This window comes from Podarcis gaigeae (genome assembly GCF_964106915.1).
Source record: "Podarcis gaigeae genome assembly, chromosome: Z".
In the NCBI taxonomy this organism is placed as follows: Eukaryota; Metazoa; Chordata; class Lepidosauria; order Squamata; family Lacertidae; genus Podarcis; species Podarcis gaigeae.
Window position 1 is genome coordinate 22,633,346 of NC_139691.1, and position 18,525 is coordinate 22,651,870.

General features: G+C 43.5%; 1 protein-coding gene across 2 annotated transcripts in view; it reads left to right on the forward strand.

The window, feature by feature from the left end:
• The window catches only part of NEXMIF (neurite extension and migration factor), a 220,888-nt gene extending 210,550 nt beyond the window's left edge, over nucleotides 1-10,338 (forward strand). For both annotated transcript variants that reach the window (XM_083722039.1, XM_083722040.1), the window contains 2 exons: nucleotides 699-823; nucleotides 2,194-10,338. In XM_083722039.1, the coding sequence (XP_083578165.1) occupies nucleotides 736-823; nucleotides 2,194-6,476 (4,371 nt within the window). In that variant the 5' untranslated portion in view covers nucleotides 699-735 and the 3' untranslated portion in view covers nucleotides 6,477-10,338. The remainder of the gene's footprint in view (nucleotides 1-698; nucleotides 824-2,193) is intronic.
• The last annotated feature ends 8,187 nt before the right edge of the window (nucleotides 10,339-18,525 follow it).

Sequence of the window (18,525 nt, forward strand, 5' to 3'; positions counted from 1 at the left end):
AGTGGTTATTAATAAAAGAAAATTGTGAAGCAATCTGGAGGGCTGAACTTCAGATTGAGAAACTGAGAGAAACCAAAATTGCCAGATTGGCCTATCCCTACCTCAAGGGCCAAACTATGGTTTCGCTGTGACATCTAAACCAAACCATTGTTAGTTCCCAGTCTATGCTGATCATCTCAGTCTCGTCCACCTAGTATTCTTCCAGGTGGAGGCTGAATAGTGTAAAAGCATTGTTCAGATATAACAAATGTGTCTTAGGCAACTGATTTGTTTAATTTAGAATATTTTTTTTCTGGAAAGGGTAAAGCCAGATTAAATGTTTGGTGAGGATACAGGCTGAAATTCTGATGCCAACAGCATTGTGTGGATGCTATAGAAAATGAGCATACATACATCCTGCAATAAAGGCCAGTCTGGAGGCATCCCCAGTGTGGAGTATAATTGCCCTGGATGTGACCCATATGCGTCTGGGTTCTGGGCAGTGCGTTGCACACAATTGGGGCTGTAGATGTGTTGTGCGGTTGTGGTAGACATTGTTTGCTTCTGACCTGATTGAAAAATACAGTAGACATCAAGATAGGCTAGTTATTGTGCTTCCACATTTCAGTCTTCTTAACTGAGCTTTTTTTCCACTCACAGGGCTGCAAATTGGTTTGGGGGTTCTAATGTCCTGTAATTTTCTTTTTGTACATGTGTAGGCTGGCCGACTTCAATTCAGAATGGATTCATGAACTCATGACTGAATTGATGGGTGACCAAGAAGATAATAAGCGTGCCTCAGAAGACCCAGAACCAATCCCAATTAATGGGGTGAAAGAGGATGGTAAGGAAATCTATTTGTAGCAAGGGACCCACTGCCAACTCCTAATGGAAACTGATTTACTCCAAGATCTTTCCCTGAACATCAGCCTGCTTTCCTTGTAACATTTTCTTAATAAGATTAAATATTTCATGTTCATGCAATGCTTTTGAGTGCACACATTATCCACGAGTCATTTATTATCAGTTGCATTCCTTACAATAACCCTGTAAGGTGGGTGAATATTATTATCAGTATCCCCATATGGAGGTTTTTCTAAGGATCCCTCATGAGTTCATGTCAGGGGTGAGATTTGAACCAGAGCCCTTTTCATTTGTAGCTATGTCTCTCGGTCCCTTTGCTACGCCAGACTCTCTAGGAAGCTTGGAAGTTTGGGCTTCTTTCTTGTGTTTTGATTTTTAATTTTCATAATTGGCAGGATTTAAAAGCAGAGTGGTTGGGGTTAACAGGCAGCTTGTGAAAAAGCTTTTGTGAAGAGTACATTGTACTCTTTGCTCTGAATATATTTTTTTTTACAATGATGCTCACAGGAATCACCAGAATTCACATGCATAATATTTTATTTATGACTTTTTTCACTCCATTCCATTCCATTTCATTTGACAATTGGTTAGTAATTAGCCTGACCATCAGGTAAACATAGGCCAAAGCACCAGAGCCCTGGAGAATGGGATGGAAAAGGGGTTTTCCCCCCAATGTGTTTGTGTATGGAGCTGTCTGCTTTGAAATGATCTGAGCTGCATATTATGCATCAAAGCTTAGTGAGTTAAAAAAGAGAGTTTGAAAGTGGTGTTTTATATATATATATTAAAAAGCCTCCTCCACAGTGAAATTTTGCTGCTGAGCATGATCAACAAGCATTATAGGGGAAGGTTAAATAATTAATATTGTTCATGAGTCTGTCTACATGGAAATTAAATTTCAAACTAATAGCTGGGTTGTTGTTATTAAAATTTCTCTGTACAGTGACCTAGTCCGTGGCCAGCTTGATGTGAGAATGTTAATTTAGAGCATGTTTTAAATTTAAACACCAAACAGAGATTAGCTGTGCTGTTCTTCATTGGTACATGGCCACGATATGCTAGTTTAAGGGTTGTTTTTAATTTGTGAGTGAGAGTGTATATGCGTGTGTGTTTTAAATGTAACATCAAATAAATTAAGTGAATAAACATCGGTATACTGACAGCAATAATAATAATAATAATAATAATAATAATAATAATAATAATGCTATTTTTCACATCATTTGGTTCGTAGGAACCATTTGCTCCACCCTCCATGGAGGGATGAAGATTCAGATTGAAAATTCCGAGGGTCTTATTTTTCCTGCTCCCTTTTCTCTCCACCCCTCCTTTTCCCTCTCATTCTTTCAGAGTCACAAGACCTGGATGGGGAAGAGAAGGCTTCGCAGGATGCAGAGGCCGCAGTTCCATCTCCACCGCTGTCATTCCCAGGTGCTCTGAAAGAAAGCCAAGGGGGCAGCCGCACCCAGCAGGCCCCGGCTTCAAAGAAGTCCTGTTGGCTGAACCCTCCCTCTCCCCTGAGGCTGGCTGACGTAACTGACCACATTTCTGATGACTCCTCCTCTGTACACGCCATTTCACTCACATCATGCGTCTCCAAGGGCATGAGCACCTGGTCCCTGCCCGGAGACTGTGAGAAGGCTCCATTCAACATTATGGAACCTGGGAGCATCTCAGCCCTCACCGGTGACTGCTTGATGCAGCCGAGCCGGACCTGCCTGGGCTACTTTATCGAATCAAAGGATGGCATTGATTCAGAGCCAGGAATAAGCCTGAAAGTGGGTGATATAAATAGGGATTATGACACCTGTTCAGTCTCTGATATAGGGATTCATTGCATGAGCACAGGGGAAACCATGAGATATGGGGATCAACTGCTTTCAGACCAACTCCTAAGCTTCCCTGCGCATAAATCAAGGGCAGCAGACAAGAGAGATGCAGAGAAATCTGACAGCGATTCAGAGGACCCCACTCAGAAAAATTACTATGAGGGATTACTCTTAGACAAGTGCAATGGGGAGGAACCTTTACTAACAAATCCCAGCCAGGAGTGGGGTTATTTTGAATCTTTCATCAGTGAAAGCAAAATCGAGCTGCTTGACCTTTGCTCCAAAAATGAGCTTTCTGTGAACCTGTTTTCTGAGGAAGATGTGGATAATTACATGTTTGATGACGACTCAAACTTGGGAAGTGACGTCTGCTCCTTAAAAATTCGGTATGAGTCCTTCCAAGACAGTGTGAAGGAGAAGGCAGGTTCTCTGCAGGACGATGCCCAGCTTAATTTCTTCCCAAACGTGCTCAGTGGATGCCCTAAGAAGGAAGGCCGAATGGCCTTGAAGAGGGGGCCTCGAGGGGCTACTGATACTTCCCAGTTCAAATCTGAGGAGAGCATCATTTGGGGGGAAGAGGAGACAGATGGAGGAAGGGAGGATGACGATGAGGAGAGTGAGAAAGTTGCCTTAAACAAATCTTGCACCAGTACAGAAGTGGTACAGTACATTTCTCCCAAAAGAAACCACTTCTTGGAACTTGTTAATTCCACAGAGGATCCCGGGGACTTCAGTGATGACAGCACCTGTACTGAATCTTCTTTTGATGTTCTCCAAAATCTTAGGGACTGCAATAAGTACCTGCCCAGAGACCACTCCAGTTCCTTCATACAACAGAACTATGGCCTGCGAGCAAAGAGGAAAGTGAGATACAGCGATGATTACCTATATGATGTGGATTCCATTGAGAGCGAGAAGATTGTGGATAAGAAGGAGGGGCACCCAGATGGACCCAAGGAGGAGGATGATGATGAATGGTGCCCAAAGAAAAGGAGAAAAGTTTCTCGCAAGGAGCCCCCAGTCATCATAAAATACATCATTACCAACCGTTTTAAAGGGCAGAAACAAATGCTTGTCAAGCTTTCCAAAGTGGATCCCAGCGAAATGACAGTGACCCTGAATGAAGAACGTTTGAAAAAATATGCCAAGATGGCCCCTCTGAAGAGCTTTTGGCAAGAGAAGTGGCAGAACCGACTGAAATCAGAACTTCAGAGCAAACATGGTTTATATCTCAATGGCTCTGAGGTCTCCTTGCCTCACCCACGGAAGCGAAAAGGCAAATTGGCCAATAGGCACAGGATTCAGAGAATCAAAGCCATTGAGCAACCCATGGCCAAGCCCGGCTCTTGTTCTTCAGACCCAAGGCAGGTTTGCCGCAGAATTGGAGATAGCGATGCAGGCCCGAGAGGGATGCAGACCCTGGCTGTTGCAACGCCCAGCAGTGCAAATGGCTTGCAGCTGAATGACATCGCGAGCCTTGCCTCACCAAAGGAATTCAAAGGGCCCGAGAGGAAAGTGTTGCGCAGGATCAAGTTCAAAAGCGAAGCCAGGCTGAAGTGCAAGCAGATTAAGGCCAGCCTGGCAGAGGCCTCCCCAGCCTTGGAGAACCAGGAGCCTCTTGCAATGGATGAAAGTGGTCCTTGCCCTGCAGATGGCTCTCGCCTTACTGAGCACAAGGAGGATAAGGTTGCTAAAAATCCTCCTGCTTTCTTAGCTACCGCCTGCTCTTCAGACAAGGCCCTTACGTCTGCTAATCTTGCTGCCAGTGTGCCCCTCATCCCTGGAGGGTATCTGCAGACACTGTTAGATGCCTCTGATTTGTCAAGCAACACTGGGATCTCTTACTTCAGTCATCAGCAGTCAAAGCAGCAGCAGGAAGAGCCCCTCCCTGGCCTTGTTCAAGCAGAGAAGCCGTTCTGCACTCTGCAACCCGCCCAGAGCTGTGTCCTGTCCCCGCCAGAGTCAGAGCTGCAGCAGTCACCAAGCCACTTGGAGATGGAGCCCAGCAGCTTCGGAGGCCTCTGGCCAGTAAGCAAAGCATCCGGTGGCAGCAGCCAGGAATTTCCGGGTGATTTGCGGGAGGCTCCTGCACAGTCGGCTGCAGAGTTCGGGAACTGTGCAGGTGCAGATGGACCTCCAGCCTCTGGATACAGTCAAGTAAACCTGAATAGTAGCAAACTGCCATACCAAAAAAAGTACATGTCAGATAACCAGCAGTCGCAGTCAGAGGAATCTTTCCAGTCGTGTCATTTCAATAATAGAGAGGGGCATTTTCAGTTCCAGCAAGGTGCGCTAAGCACAGACGACGGGAGGCTGATTAGCTTTGATTCAGTGGGCTCTTTGTCGGTTAGTTCAAGCAACTTCAGTTCCCTAAGTTTAAAGTCCTGTGAAAAGGATGGTGAAGATGACATTGCAGATGATTTCTTGGCCCACTGCAGCCCCAAACTAGTGATTCAGCAAAGCATAGATGAAATAACACCTTTGAAGGAGTCTACGGACCTTTTGGATATCTCCAACTTCACTCCTGACAAGTTCCGCCAATCATCTCTTTCAGAAATGTCTCCCCCAGATACCCCTAACCTTTCCCCGCAGATAACTGGGTCGGAAGTCAAACCACTGGGAACAATGAAATGTTTTCCGGAGAGCTCCCAGGCTGTGCTGAATAACCCTGAGAAAGTCAAGTGGGGATGTGGGGTCCTCCAGACGCACCAAGATCAGGCTGATAATGGATTTACTTTAAATAATCACCAATTCCAGTTCCATATGTTTAATGACGAAGATTCTGTCGGCCTTCTTGAAAAGGGCCCATGCCTGTCAACATTTGATGAGCCATCTGGCCAAATTAACAGCAACGGTAAAGTGTCAAAACCGAAGAGGAAAGGTTCATCCAATAAAAATATGGGTGCAACCCCAAACCCTCCACAGAAAACCGTACGGAAGAAAGCACCCAAAGCCAGCAAAGGGACAGAGAAGGGGCAAAGCAGAAATTCTAGACAGCCTCCCAAATCAACAAGGAAAGGGAAGAATGTGGCTGGAGCTCATGACGAAAAGGCTTTGTGTGTTGGTGGGAGAGCAGCAGCTCCACTGAACAACTCAGCCTCAGCGACAAAAGCGTTGGTGGAATCCATCCACCGTGGTGGCCCGACCTCCATCCAGATAGGGAAGCCTAACGGGCTCCCTGGGGAATGGGCCCTGGGGAAGGACAACAGTGGAGGCTGGTCTGAAGTAAGCCTAGGTAATGCTAACAGCCTCCTCAATGACGATCAAAGGGAATTTGAGGAGCCGTCCAACATTTTGTCAAACATAGCATCTGGAATGGCAGATGTTCAGAGATTCATGAAAGTCTCCATTGAGCCACTGTGGGGGCCCGTTTCTCATAACAATGCCTCTGATGTATTCCAGCCCCCTGAATCAAACAGCCTGAAATTGAAAACTCTTAAGATCCTGGCTGGCACATCACAAGAGTCCAAGAAAAAGGTGAATGGTGGTTCTTCTGCAACGGCAAAGAGTCACAAGCCAGGGAACAAGGGTTTGAACAAAGCCAGCGGCCGAGCTGCCTCCTGTGATCCTGGACGTCCCAACTGTTCAGCTGGGTACTCCCCAGACGTTCACTCTCCCTTTTTTGATAAAAGCTATAGTAACCTGAGCACTTTAGCCAAAAACGAGCCCACCCATAAAAAGCTGTATCGGCATAAATCCACTTCTAAGTCACTGAGAGATGACAACTGTAAAGCAAAGCAAGCGGAGCGTGAGCAGGTCCGTAAGGACCCGTCTGCGACGGCTTCATTTGAGAAACTGAGGTAATGCTGCACCAAACTCGCTGGAATGCCCCCTCCCCCTACTACCTGCTAATATTTTTTGGTGGTTGTTCTCCTTTATGTTCTCAAAAGTGCATGAAAATACTTATTTCTTGCAAGCTACCTAAAAGAATGACCAAACTTTTTTTCCTCTGGCTTGGCTGGGGTTAAAAACAAATTAACAAGGCTACTGGTTTTTTTTCTTGCTGTTTGGCTTCTTCAGTTTGTATCCATTTGTTTTATTTTTAAGGGCTTGTTTTGTGCTCTCCCTTTTTCTTACGCTTTCAAAAAAGGAAAAGACTTTTTTAACTTTTCAGTTTGAAAAATAAAGAGAAAAGAGAGGTGGTGCATCCCCCCTCCCCCTAAAAAAGCCAAACAAACACAGCATTTAGTTTGCAAAATGACAACTCATTCCTAGTTGTGCACCATGTGGCTTCTGGGTATGCATTCTAGCCCCCTGCTGTTTATATCCTAACTGGCACCATAAAGCTTCATCTATCCAAGTTAGAGCATACATGACACCACCTGACCTAACTAAGATGGCATAAAACGTTTGGTTTTTCTGCAGGGAAACAGACTACATTCTTCTTAAAGCAGAGAGCATTTTTTAAAAACCTGTATTTGGAGAAGAGACACCTTTTTCTAGAAAGACATTTGATGCTTGCTTGGGTTCCTCCCTTTTTTCTTTTTTGTCCCCCCCCCCACCACTTCCTTGCTCAAGAAAGATATATATATATATAACAATGCCTTGTAATATGTTCAAGTGTTTAAGTGCTGAAATCAAAACTTTGAAATTGTGGGACTTTTCATCTTTAACAGCAAATCTAACATAGTATTCCCTGTGTTTCAGAAGTCATACTGTTGTACAGTTGTTGATGCACTATTACTGACAACAACCACACAAATTGTGCCAAACTCTGAAGAATTGATGTACTGTACATATTTTTACAACTCTTTATCAACAATGGGTTGTGAGTGTTTACTGGAGCTATTTTCTTTATTTCTTGATTTTTCTTTTGCCTTCTGATTTACTGTAAACATTCCACTGATACGATTAGCTACCCCCTTCAAAAGCAACCACTATGAAAATGAAGTTCACTTTTACTGTAATGTACCAAAAGTTTTATGGGCATGACTAAACATGTGTGTGCCAAATTAACTTACCTCATTTCATGAATTTTTGCCCTCTAGTAGGGAGGCCAGGAGGACTTTAAAATGGAAACTGGGAAATTACAGTGCCCTCTGGAAAGTATTGATGAAATACTTAAACCTCATTCTGTGAGTGTTTGATTGGAGGGTTTTAGACATCAAACAAAATCACTCTAGGTAAATTTACTGGAAACTCAAGTGTGTACATTAGTCAGTGAAATGAAGAGCAACAGTTAAACCGTCGCCTGTTTTCTTTCAAGCAAAACCTGTAGCTGAAGGTTATTTCAAAAGCAAAGTTGTATTGTTCATATTTGTAACTCAGTTTTCTATATTTTATAATACGACTTGGGATAGATTCTAAAAAAAAAAATAGTGATGGGGGGAAAATGGGAACCAATGCATTTCATATACACTGTTTTGGTATTTTGTTTTGAGCTGTTTCGTAGCCATTTCTACGCTTCTCCTGTTAGAAGAGCTCTCTGCTCCAAGCTTTGGTGTTTTCTAAATGATTAAAAGAAATTATTGTTTGAAGGGTTGTTTTGTTTTTTTAAAAAACAATTTCTAATGCAATTACGAATTTGTATGTTGACGTCATATATCATACAAATATGGAAGTGGAACTCTTTATGATCTCGTCAAGTTGGGGACTAGATATAGGGGGGTAAGTGCATTCTGGGGACAGTAATAAGTGCTGGCTGCTTAATGGCAATGTACTTTATCAAAAGGCCTTATTTCAAATCTTACCCCCCACCCCAAGTCTCCTCGAAGGAAAAAAAAATACATTTGTGAACCTGAGCCTGTACATTTTGCTACTGATTTTTATGAAAACTTGATAATGGAAAAGGCCTCTCAGCTGGGTAGCCTTTTGGAAGCAGATGTAGCTAAGATTAGGACCTGCTGCACTGGGAAATGATAAAGTGACTAGGGATTTAAGGGCATTTCCAATGAGGGAAGGAAAGCATTGAAGTGACCAAGGGTCTTCAGCTACTTACCACAAAGTCCTGTTTTGTTCCTTTCAGTGTGGCACAGTCGTGACTCCCACTCCTCCAGATTATATCCTTGGGGCTCATAGGATGCTTCCATGCAGCAGTTGATTGTGGAAATGCTGCTGCTCACATTTTGCATGGGATCTATACAATACCGTTTTCATCAAGATGCCATCCCATACTGCTTCACATTTCAATCGGGATTTACCATTTCCACAGCAAATCTAGCAAGTAAAACAAAAATAAAAACCTCATGGAAATTGAAATCTGAATTAAATTCCAAGGGCAAGGTGATGGTTGCTTTTTGAGTCCCATCATGTGGACTCTGCCCCCCCCCCCCCAAAGCCTGCATGCATGAGCACAACAAGCTGCCATGTGGAAGCACCTATAGTGGTGACTATTTTAATATCTTTCTCCTTCAGGCAGATAGTGTATCTGATCAACTAATAGCAAAGGTGGAAAGGGGCATTAAAGACAAAACCTGGTGATTTAATAGTTCTATACAGGAAAGTTATGGGTAATCAGAGGTTTGTTTTGGCCTGGTTGGCACCTGACCTTTCTTTCACATTCATTGGGGCTGTCTGAATATTTAGCCAAGTTCCTCTTCCTGTAAATTGGAAGATAAAGGATACCTTAACCATTAGACTGCTTTGCTGCAGCCCTGAAAGCAATACACTTGCACAGCTTTCTGCAACCTGGTGCCCTCCAGATGACAACTCCTATCACTGCAGCCAGCTGTGTTGGTCCAAAACATCTGGAGAGCACCAGGTTGGAGATGTCAGCCCTAACTGATTTACATTCTGAAGAAGGAAGTGTCAGATTGCTGACTCTGGGTCAGTCTTAGTGCTACTTGGTGGTTTCGTTCTAAGATCACATAGGAGCCTGATAGGGCTGCCCCAATACATTTTGGCACTTGAGGTGAACCACAAAATGGTGCTTCCACACCAGGGAAGAAGGAGTGAGTGAAGATCTACATCAGGAACAGGGGCAGGCAAGGATAAATATCTACACTGGGAGCAAGAGGAGAATAAAGATTTACATTAGGAATTAGAGGGGAATAGAGATCAGTATCAGGAACAAGGGGGAGAATCAAAACAACCTTACACAACGGTTGAGGTGTGAATAAAAGGCCATCACTGTGGGAGGTGAGGCATGCTTGGAATTATGCTTGGCAGGAGCAGACTCTAGTTGACCTAAGTGGGTAGCCTCCTCCATTTCCTCCCTATAAGTAGGCTCTGCAACCTGAGGCAATTGCCTCATCTTGCCTCATGGGTGAGCTGGCCCAGCACATTTTGGTACCTGAGGCAAACCACAGAATGGTGCCTCTCCTGCCAGTTTAGCTGTGGAATAAATTTTACTTTATGGGGGGGGGGTAGAGTACAAAACCTGACTTCTAATCACAACTCCAATGCACATGACTGTAGCCACCACCCACTGATGCACACAAACATCAAGTTGTTTTGTGCTCTCTGGAACTCTGAAGCTGTTACCTGCTTTTAACATTCAGTTCCGATGCCAAGAATCATTGTGTGAGCCCTGCATTTCCCCCACCCTGCCTGCTCAATGCATACAGTAGAACACTCAAATATCCACTTCAAATCCCAACCTTCTCATAAAGCTGACATGGTCACCTTCAGCTCTCAGCCTAGCCTACCTCACAGGATTGTTGTGAGTAAAGAAATTTGTGAGGGAAGGGATTGTGTACAACACCCTCAACAGATAAATGGGATGAAATAGATTAAAAATAGGTATAGTTGGGGGGTATTGTTATACAATATAAGTTCAAAACAAGATAATCTTCCCGTAGTATCCAAAATGGCCACCTTTGCATTGCATGGTGCCTTGCTGTGCACACCCATCAACATATGTGCACACAGATATCAAATGCATCCTGAGATTAATAGGTTTTTGCTGTGAGTACTGAAGACTGGCTAGCATGTAGTAAATTTTATAATGGATGCTAATTTTTGAACAAGACATGGTTTTCTATATGTTTCCTACATCCACATGCCGCCACCTTTTGCATGATTATCAAGAACTGAAAGGGAAATGTATATCTTTCCCCACTCCAAGCTAGCTCCAGCTGTGGAATACAGTCTGGAGAATTGTCAACAAGTTTAGAAATCAAGGGTTTTAAGTGTGACCCAGTAATGAGAGGTTTTCTTTTTAAAAAAACAAAAAAACATGCCTGCTAAGCAGAGCAACCATAGAAAGGAAAAATTAAAATAAGCATCAAGCAACCAAAAACCATTTTTAAAAAAATCAAACCAATTTGCCTCTGCCATGGTCATGATTTCCCCTCTAAATTAAATTAAATTCACAGCCTAACCCACAACTAATACTTGGAAGTAGAGAGCCAGCAAGGTGGTGTGGTTAGAGTGCCAGACTGCAACCTTGGGAGACCAGGGTTCAAATTCCTGCTCGGCCATGAAGCTCCCTAGGTGACCTTGGGCCAGCCAATGCCTCTCAGCCTAACCTACCTCACAGAGTGGTTGTGGAGATTAAATAAGGAGATTAAATAAGGACCATGTACACCACCTTGAGCTCCTTGGAGAAAAAGATGGGATATAAATGCAATAAACAAAACAAACAAACAAAAACATAAATTCTGTGGAAATCAATGGGGTTTACTCAAATCTATGCATGCTTGCCCAGAAGTAAATCCCATCAAATTACATGAGATGATACTCTTAATTAAGCATGAAGGTGTTAGTGTCATTAAAGGCAATGTTTTGATTGCATGTGCAACCCACTTTTGTGCATGTTTACTTGTAAGTCCCACACTTTCCCTAGTATATGTGTTTAGAAAAGAAAAAAAAAAAGCCCATTACTACCAATCTTTTTAGGAAGAGGGCAAAGAGTTAAGTTTAACAGGAGAAACAACTTTGCTTGGCAGCTGCATGTAGGACCAAGCCGTCCATGAGCAAAGGTGAGGTGAGGTGACCTCAGGTGGCAGGATCCACTTAGGGCAGCAGCTTCCAAGGTTGATCTTTATCCCCCGACCCTTCCCTTGTTCCTGCTGTAGATCTTCCCTGACTTCTTTCTTCCCTGGCGAGGAGAGGGAGCACCGTTTTGGAGTCCTCCTCAAATGTCAAAATGTCTTGTACCAGCCTGGCTGTATTTGGAGAGGGAATCTGCCCAATCCATTTTTGAACAGGCGAGATCCAAATGGCCCGTCAAATTACACGCAGGGTAGGAAGAGGAAACCCCATGGATGTTCAATAAGAATCAAAGCCCTGGCCAGAATTGCAGCCCAAGAATCAGAGGCAATCTCTCTCTGCTTTCAGTCACCGCAAAACTGAACTGACTCAGGAATCAGAGGTAGGGAAGTCACTGGAGCCAAATGGAAACTAGGTGAAATATACAAAGATTCTCCCAAAACGAGCACAACCGGTAGCAAGGGCAAGCTGTTAGGTCTTCATACCTGGTTTTTATACATTTAATGATCTGTGGAGGGAGTGGAGATCCACACAGGGGAGAAGCAGGGCTGAAGATCAACACTGGTAAAGTAGTGGCTTAGACTTCTTCTCCTCCTCCTCCTCCTCTTCCTGGTCCTCTCAACTACTGCCCCTCTCTGGCCTCGGTGAAAAGTCAGCAGAGTTGTTGCCTCACGGGGGGCTTCTGGATGAAAAGGAAGCATGAGCCAAGCCAGAAGACAAGGCCAAGGAAGGAGAGAGGCAGCAGCTGAAGGTAGTTTTAAGCAGAAGTGGCACCTATGTGTTGGGCGGGGTAGATCTGCTGCCCCTGTGTATTGGGCAGATCCTGATGTCTGAGGTGGACGTCTCACATGGCCTAATGGGTGGGCTGGCTCTGGTAGGATGCTATGATCATGATACTGTACAGTTGGAAGGGACTCCCAAGTTTCAGCTAAACCAGGGTTTCCCTAACTTGGATCTCCAGCTGTTGTTGGACTACAACTTCCATCATCCCTGACCACTGGTCCTGCTAGCTAGGCATGGAGAATGGGAATTGTAGTCCAAAAACATCTGGAGACACAAGTTTGGGAAACCCTGAGCTAAACTAACCCCATGCAATGCAGGAATCACAACTAAAGAATCTCTGACAGATGGCCACCCCACCTTTTTAAAAACCTCCACCACCTTCACCTCCTTTCCACTGGTAGGATCTCACTGGTGCATATACGAAGTGCCCCCCACCAGCAAATTTATTTGTTTTAAGAACATCCTCTATCTCAATTTGCATTTTGCAGGCGCTTCTCTTTCTCCCTTTGCCTAACCCCACTGATGTTTATTACCTTCCTGCCAGCTGTAAAATACAGAGTTAACAGGCAAACTCAAAGAGTATTCTTTCTCATCAGGCTCCTTCCTCTGCTAACTGCAGGGTAGACAGGAGATGCCACCACAGCCCACATACTTGGCCCCATGTCTTACTCCACAGCACAATCTCCCACTGTGGGGGGATTTGGATAATGTTGATGCCATCGCAGAGTGGATTTCTTTGGGGCCAATGGCTGCTGGTGATGTGGATGCTCCAAACACACCATTGGCCCATAGCAAGTTCAAGACTTGCTATGTACTTGAAACAAACCATTGAGCCAGACCATGTTGAATCCCTGTCTTGGGATGTGCTTGTGATGTGTTGTTGCAGCTGCTGCATGATCAAATAGCTTGCACAAACCCACACCCACCCAATACCCTGTCTTGACTTTCATGCTAGGTGCTCCTCTTTATTCCAAGTACCTGTGAGAGACCCTGTGGTTTGATTTCTACAACTGCAAAATAAAAAAAAAAAACTACTTAGAATTATAGAATTATAGAGTTGGAAGGGACCCAAAGGGACCCTCTAGTCCAACCCCTTCCCTGAAATACTTACTGCTCTCCATGCCCATAAACATGTCACAGTGCACCTCTGCGATGCTGCTTCACATATAGTAAGCATGTGGACACTGCTTTGTGTCACTGCCATTCATGGCTGGCACCAGGGGGCAGGGTGGGGGCTTCTGCACAGGCTTCATTTTTAAAAATAGTTTAAAAGTTTACACTGGTCTGAAGAACACTGTGTGGCCCAAACTGCATGGGGAGCTAGTGAACATGAAGCTAGTGAGGTATAAAAGCCTGGAACAAGGTGGTAGAATGGATGGTACCATTACAGCCACAGGTGTGGAAGGGATTACATTTTTTTTAACGCTCCCCAATGTGAAAAGCTCCTTGCAAGTAGAAAACTAGCACAACAAGAAATAGTAGAAATTTAAACATCATGCACTAGGGTTTGTTTTTTAAATTAAAAGAAGCACTTCCTACCCACCTCTAACCCCCACAATCCAAAGCAGTATTCCCAGCTGGCAATCTGAAGTGGTAAATCTGTTCTACCACCTCATTCCGCTGCATATGTGGATTCTGCCTAATTTAAAGTGGTCACCTCACAGGGGAGCTGAGCCTTAACATGTAAACTGACCCTGTATGCTATGCGTGGAAGTAATGCTGGCTTCTACTCCCTGCACGGGGCAGGCAGGTGTAGGTGAGCAGAGGTGCCACCCTACACCTTTTGCAGAGACAGCCCTGGGATATGAGCTGGTTACTGTTGTTCTCCAGCCTGCACAAACCTGGCACTAGATTTGAGGAAGGTTGGCATTATGTACCTGCGGAGCCTTCTGAGAAGTAAATGCCCAGTCCTGTGAATGTGACACAGCTGTGCTTTTTCAGCTCTGCTTCCAGTTGGGCATCTTGAGAGGAAAGGGGGGGGTGAGGATTCCCTCATGGTGAAAAGCTTGGCTTGCTATGGCTGAGGTCATTTGCCAAAAGCAGATTCCCTCCACTCTGACCCTGAACCGATGTTTAGTGCACCCCATGTTCCTACATAAACCTGTATCATGATCCATACATTCAACACATAATAAGGTATGTTGTACTGAAACATGCAGCAATATTTACTGTGTTTCCTAAATGTGCAATAGGACATGCATACAGGATGTAAGGACACAGTGGCTCTCTCTTTTGCAGCATATTGGCAAACCTGCACTCTTAATACAGGTGTCGCCCTCCCCACTTGGCAACTTCTTTCCATTCCCTGTTTTTAGTTCAGATTGGTGCTGCCTCCTCTGCTCGCTTAGCTCCTTGTGTATCCGCCTTCCCATGCACACTCTATTTCTCTCAGCCTTTTGTCGTCTTACCACTCACCCTGTTAAAAGTTGTTTGTACTCAATTCTCACACCCCCACATTCATTTGCACTGCTTGAGTTCTCAGACTCACTCTCCACCCCTTCCCTTGGAAACCCCCCCTAGAAAACAAACAAACAAACAAACAAACAAACAAACAAACAAACATATTTGTGCACAGCCAACCTGTGTGCTGTGCACCTTCCTTACTGCTACCTCAATTTAGCATTGTCATAAGCACCTTTTTTCTCATTCATGCACTTGCCAAAAATCTCATCCCCATCTCTACCACCACTTGGCTCAATTTGGTGTTTTCTGTTTCATTGCATTGTCCACCCCCAAGCTAGAGATCTAGAACATTGCAGCTATGGTGTCTGCTGCCATTGTACATCTCCCTTTCCTTCCCTGTTGCTTTGCCATGAAGCCCTCATGCCCACCCTCTGGCTTATTCCTGCAATGACACATCCTTTCCTGCTTCTTGGCGTCCTCTCCTTTTCTTTTTTCCTTTTGTATCGGCTGCCCCACCTCTTGGTATAAACTGGTTAACTTGCTCTCCTTCACAACTCTTCTTAAGTGGTGCCTGGGTTTCCACTGGCTCTTGTTTCGTTCTTGCTCTTAAAACTCCTGTGGCATTTATACATGAAGTGAGAGCAAATCCTGGCATGTCTATACAAAGATTATCAGGCCAGCAACCCTTCTGAAAACTGTTTGCAAACCAAATGTCAAGCAGGGTTCTAAACAGAGTTAAAAGCCAACAAGTATATGAGGTAGAGGGTGAGAATGCAATGTTTTTGTCTGTTGGAAGTCCAAATTGATGCTGTTTTCAAGCAAGCTGCCCCTAGCCCCCCTAGTCCAGAGCATCTGAATTTATTCCCATGCTTTTTTGGGGAGAGGCTTGTCTCTAAACAAGAGAGGCCACCTAATTTTATACTGAAGCTGGACAGGTATTTTTCAAAAGGGTTCAAAGGGGCTGGAAAAGAAATAGAATTCCCCATGATATGTACACACATTTCTTTTTTCCCCACTGTTCCCTCTGCTCAAACAGATTTTTTCAAGGAATACAAAAACCTACTGAACTTATTTCCCAGGGGCAGAAGTGCTATAAGTGTACAAACCACCAACAGTGGTCCCTTTTTCAGCTCTGTGCCAAAACTACCATGTGTTTTCAACCTCCAAATGTGAAGATTAGAGCCACTTTTTAAGATTTTGGTATTAGGATCCAAGTGCAAAAATGCAAGGTTCATCTCCATTTTGACTGTTGCAGCATACATATAAAACCATGCCCTTTCCCCTCTACATACTTGCAGATAAGAGCCCAACCTACTCCTGGCCACCCATTGTGAGTGTTTTGAAGGGAAAGCTGAAATGTAGACATGTGGACCCTTCAAAGCTGCTGCCCTGTGGCATGTTTTTTCAATGCAGATGTCAGAGAGCCACAGTGCAGAATTGTTTAAAGAGCAGGGACTCTGGCATTCTGACACATTTAACATTATAATGTGACAACTGTCATTATTGTGGCTACCACAAGGCATTTTAGCACACACTCCAAATCCCCAGGAAGCTTTGAAGCAGGTTGCCAAATGTGAAATGCTCAACAAAGCTAGAGAGGGTAGTTTTAGGAGATAGGAGTGGCTTGAGAGAGACTTTGCTGCTGGTGGCTTACACACATTACTTTTGACCCAGATTTACCTGTGGTCAAACAGTGAAACACACTCCAAGCTGTTTACCAGAAGGGAACATGGAAGTAGTATCCACACCACAAGCTTGGGTCCACACCCATATGGCAAAACTACTTTCTTATATAACTTTTAAATAAATAAATAAATAAAGGTCATATAACCCACCCATTCTCTTTTCTTGGCCCCCGCCCCTCTGAGCATTACTTGCACCAGTGGAACTACGGAAAATCATTTTGTATTATGCCTGAACCAAGGCTACTGAGATCAGTGTTTAAGAAAGAGGCAAGTCTATGAACTATAGGTTGCATTAGATTATGGCATTTAAAGCTTTGCATTCTCAGCTCTGCATGATGCAATTCCCCCAAGCACCTCTGAGGAACTGTGGCTTGAGCCTCCACAATATCAGTTTGAGAATGAGCCCCTCTCTTCTTTTCAATGAGCTAACCATTTTTTAAAATAAAAAGATGCAAAAAAAGGGGGGGTGGAATTAAAATAAAGTATGGTATATCTTTGGCTGAACAAAGGCTTTTTCTTAAAAAAACAAAAAAACAAAAATCTGTTTCTCAGGTAATTAAGTGACACTAATGACAATGGAGTAAGAGCCATTGGGGGGGTGGGGGGGGATAAACTGGAGCTGAAGCAAAGCAGAAGGATGTTTGAGAGAGAGAGAAAGCAGAGTTAGCAGGTGAGTTTACTGAGACGTTGAACACGGTGCGGAGAAAGGGAAGAAAGAAATAGCCGTTTTTAGTTACCACTACCCTTGTAGAGACAGAATCAGAAGCACAAAGGGGGTGTATTTAGAAACTGTGAGATAGGTAAGGGAAGACCCAGTTAAAACTCCCTTTTGTCTTTTACTCCCAGTAGGAAGCAGGGTAGAAATCTAAGGAGATGCTCTGTTTCGTAACCCGCAGCCCTGGCTGTGGGCACTTTTAATTGCTGCCTACAGAGATTTGAATGTACTGCTCCTTAAGTTTAACTTCCATAGAACCAGAGGCACCTCTTTATTCAGTTGCTTACTGTTTTATGGTGCTAAAGAAAACTTTTATTCCCCTTGAGTATTATGGAAGCCCTATATGGCCCTTGAAATGAATGTAACATATCCATTTCTGTTTTTAACAGTGTACACACTGCAAATTTAACATGTTTTGGGGATAATTTGCCTTTCTTCTTCTTCTTCTTCTTCTTCTTCTTCTTTTAGAATGAGCTTTATAAATATTCTGTAGAGTCAATTGAAGTATAATTCTTAAGGATCACTCTAAGACGCCTACAAAATCTTGTATATTTTTAAGTGTGCCAATTTGTAAAATATTTTGTAAGTGTATATTTTTCTTAGAAAAGTGCTGTGAAGTGATTGTATGTGTGAGGTTTCCCCTTTTTGGCACCCCCTCCGGGTGCTAATAAAAGGATGTACACTTAAAAGGTTTCTGGTTTTAAAAACCAAAATACAAAGAAAAAAAATTTAAAACTTTTTGTTGGGAATTTTGTAATAAAAAAGAAATTGTCGTGAAAGAGTGTAGTGATATTGTGTAAAGGAAACTGGAAAAAAATTGTGAGCGCTTTGCTGTTTTATAGATTCTCTTGTAAATTATTCTTGTAAGATTTTTTTGGTTTTGTTGTTCTTGTTGCAAAGGTTTTAAATATTTGTGACTGACTCTGTACGGTGGAAACGTCATACTGTTAACTTGCTGAGTTTTGTTATATTGTTTATGGAATAAATACAAATAAAAATCTCATTTTAAGATGATGTATGTGAAGAAATCAAACTCTCATTTATTGAGTATCAGAAGGCAAAGTGAGTGGTACCATGGTGTGGTCTCTGGCTCAAGTTATCCATTCTTTTCATAGACTTTTGCTTGGGGTCATGTTCGAAATGTTCCCAATTCTAAATTTAAAACAGCAACAGCAATGCCTTTTCATGGCAGGGGGCGGGGAGAGAACAAAAATCGCTCACATTTGGTTGTATGTAGTCCCCTTAGAAAACCAAACTTCAGTATGAACGGAGAAGGCTATGGTGAGCCTTGGATTGGCATCTTCTTTCTGCATAGCCACAAGGAAGAGTTTAGAAGCTTCTCCTTCCATTTCTGCCTAACCACAGTTTGCAGTGTCATCCAAACTGTGGTTTGAAG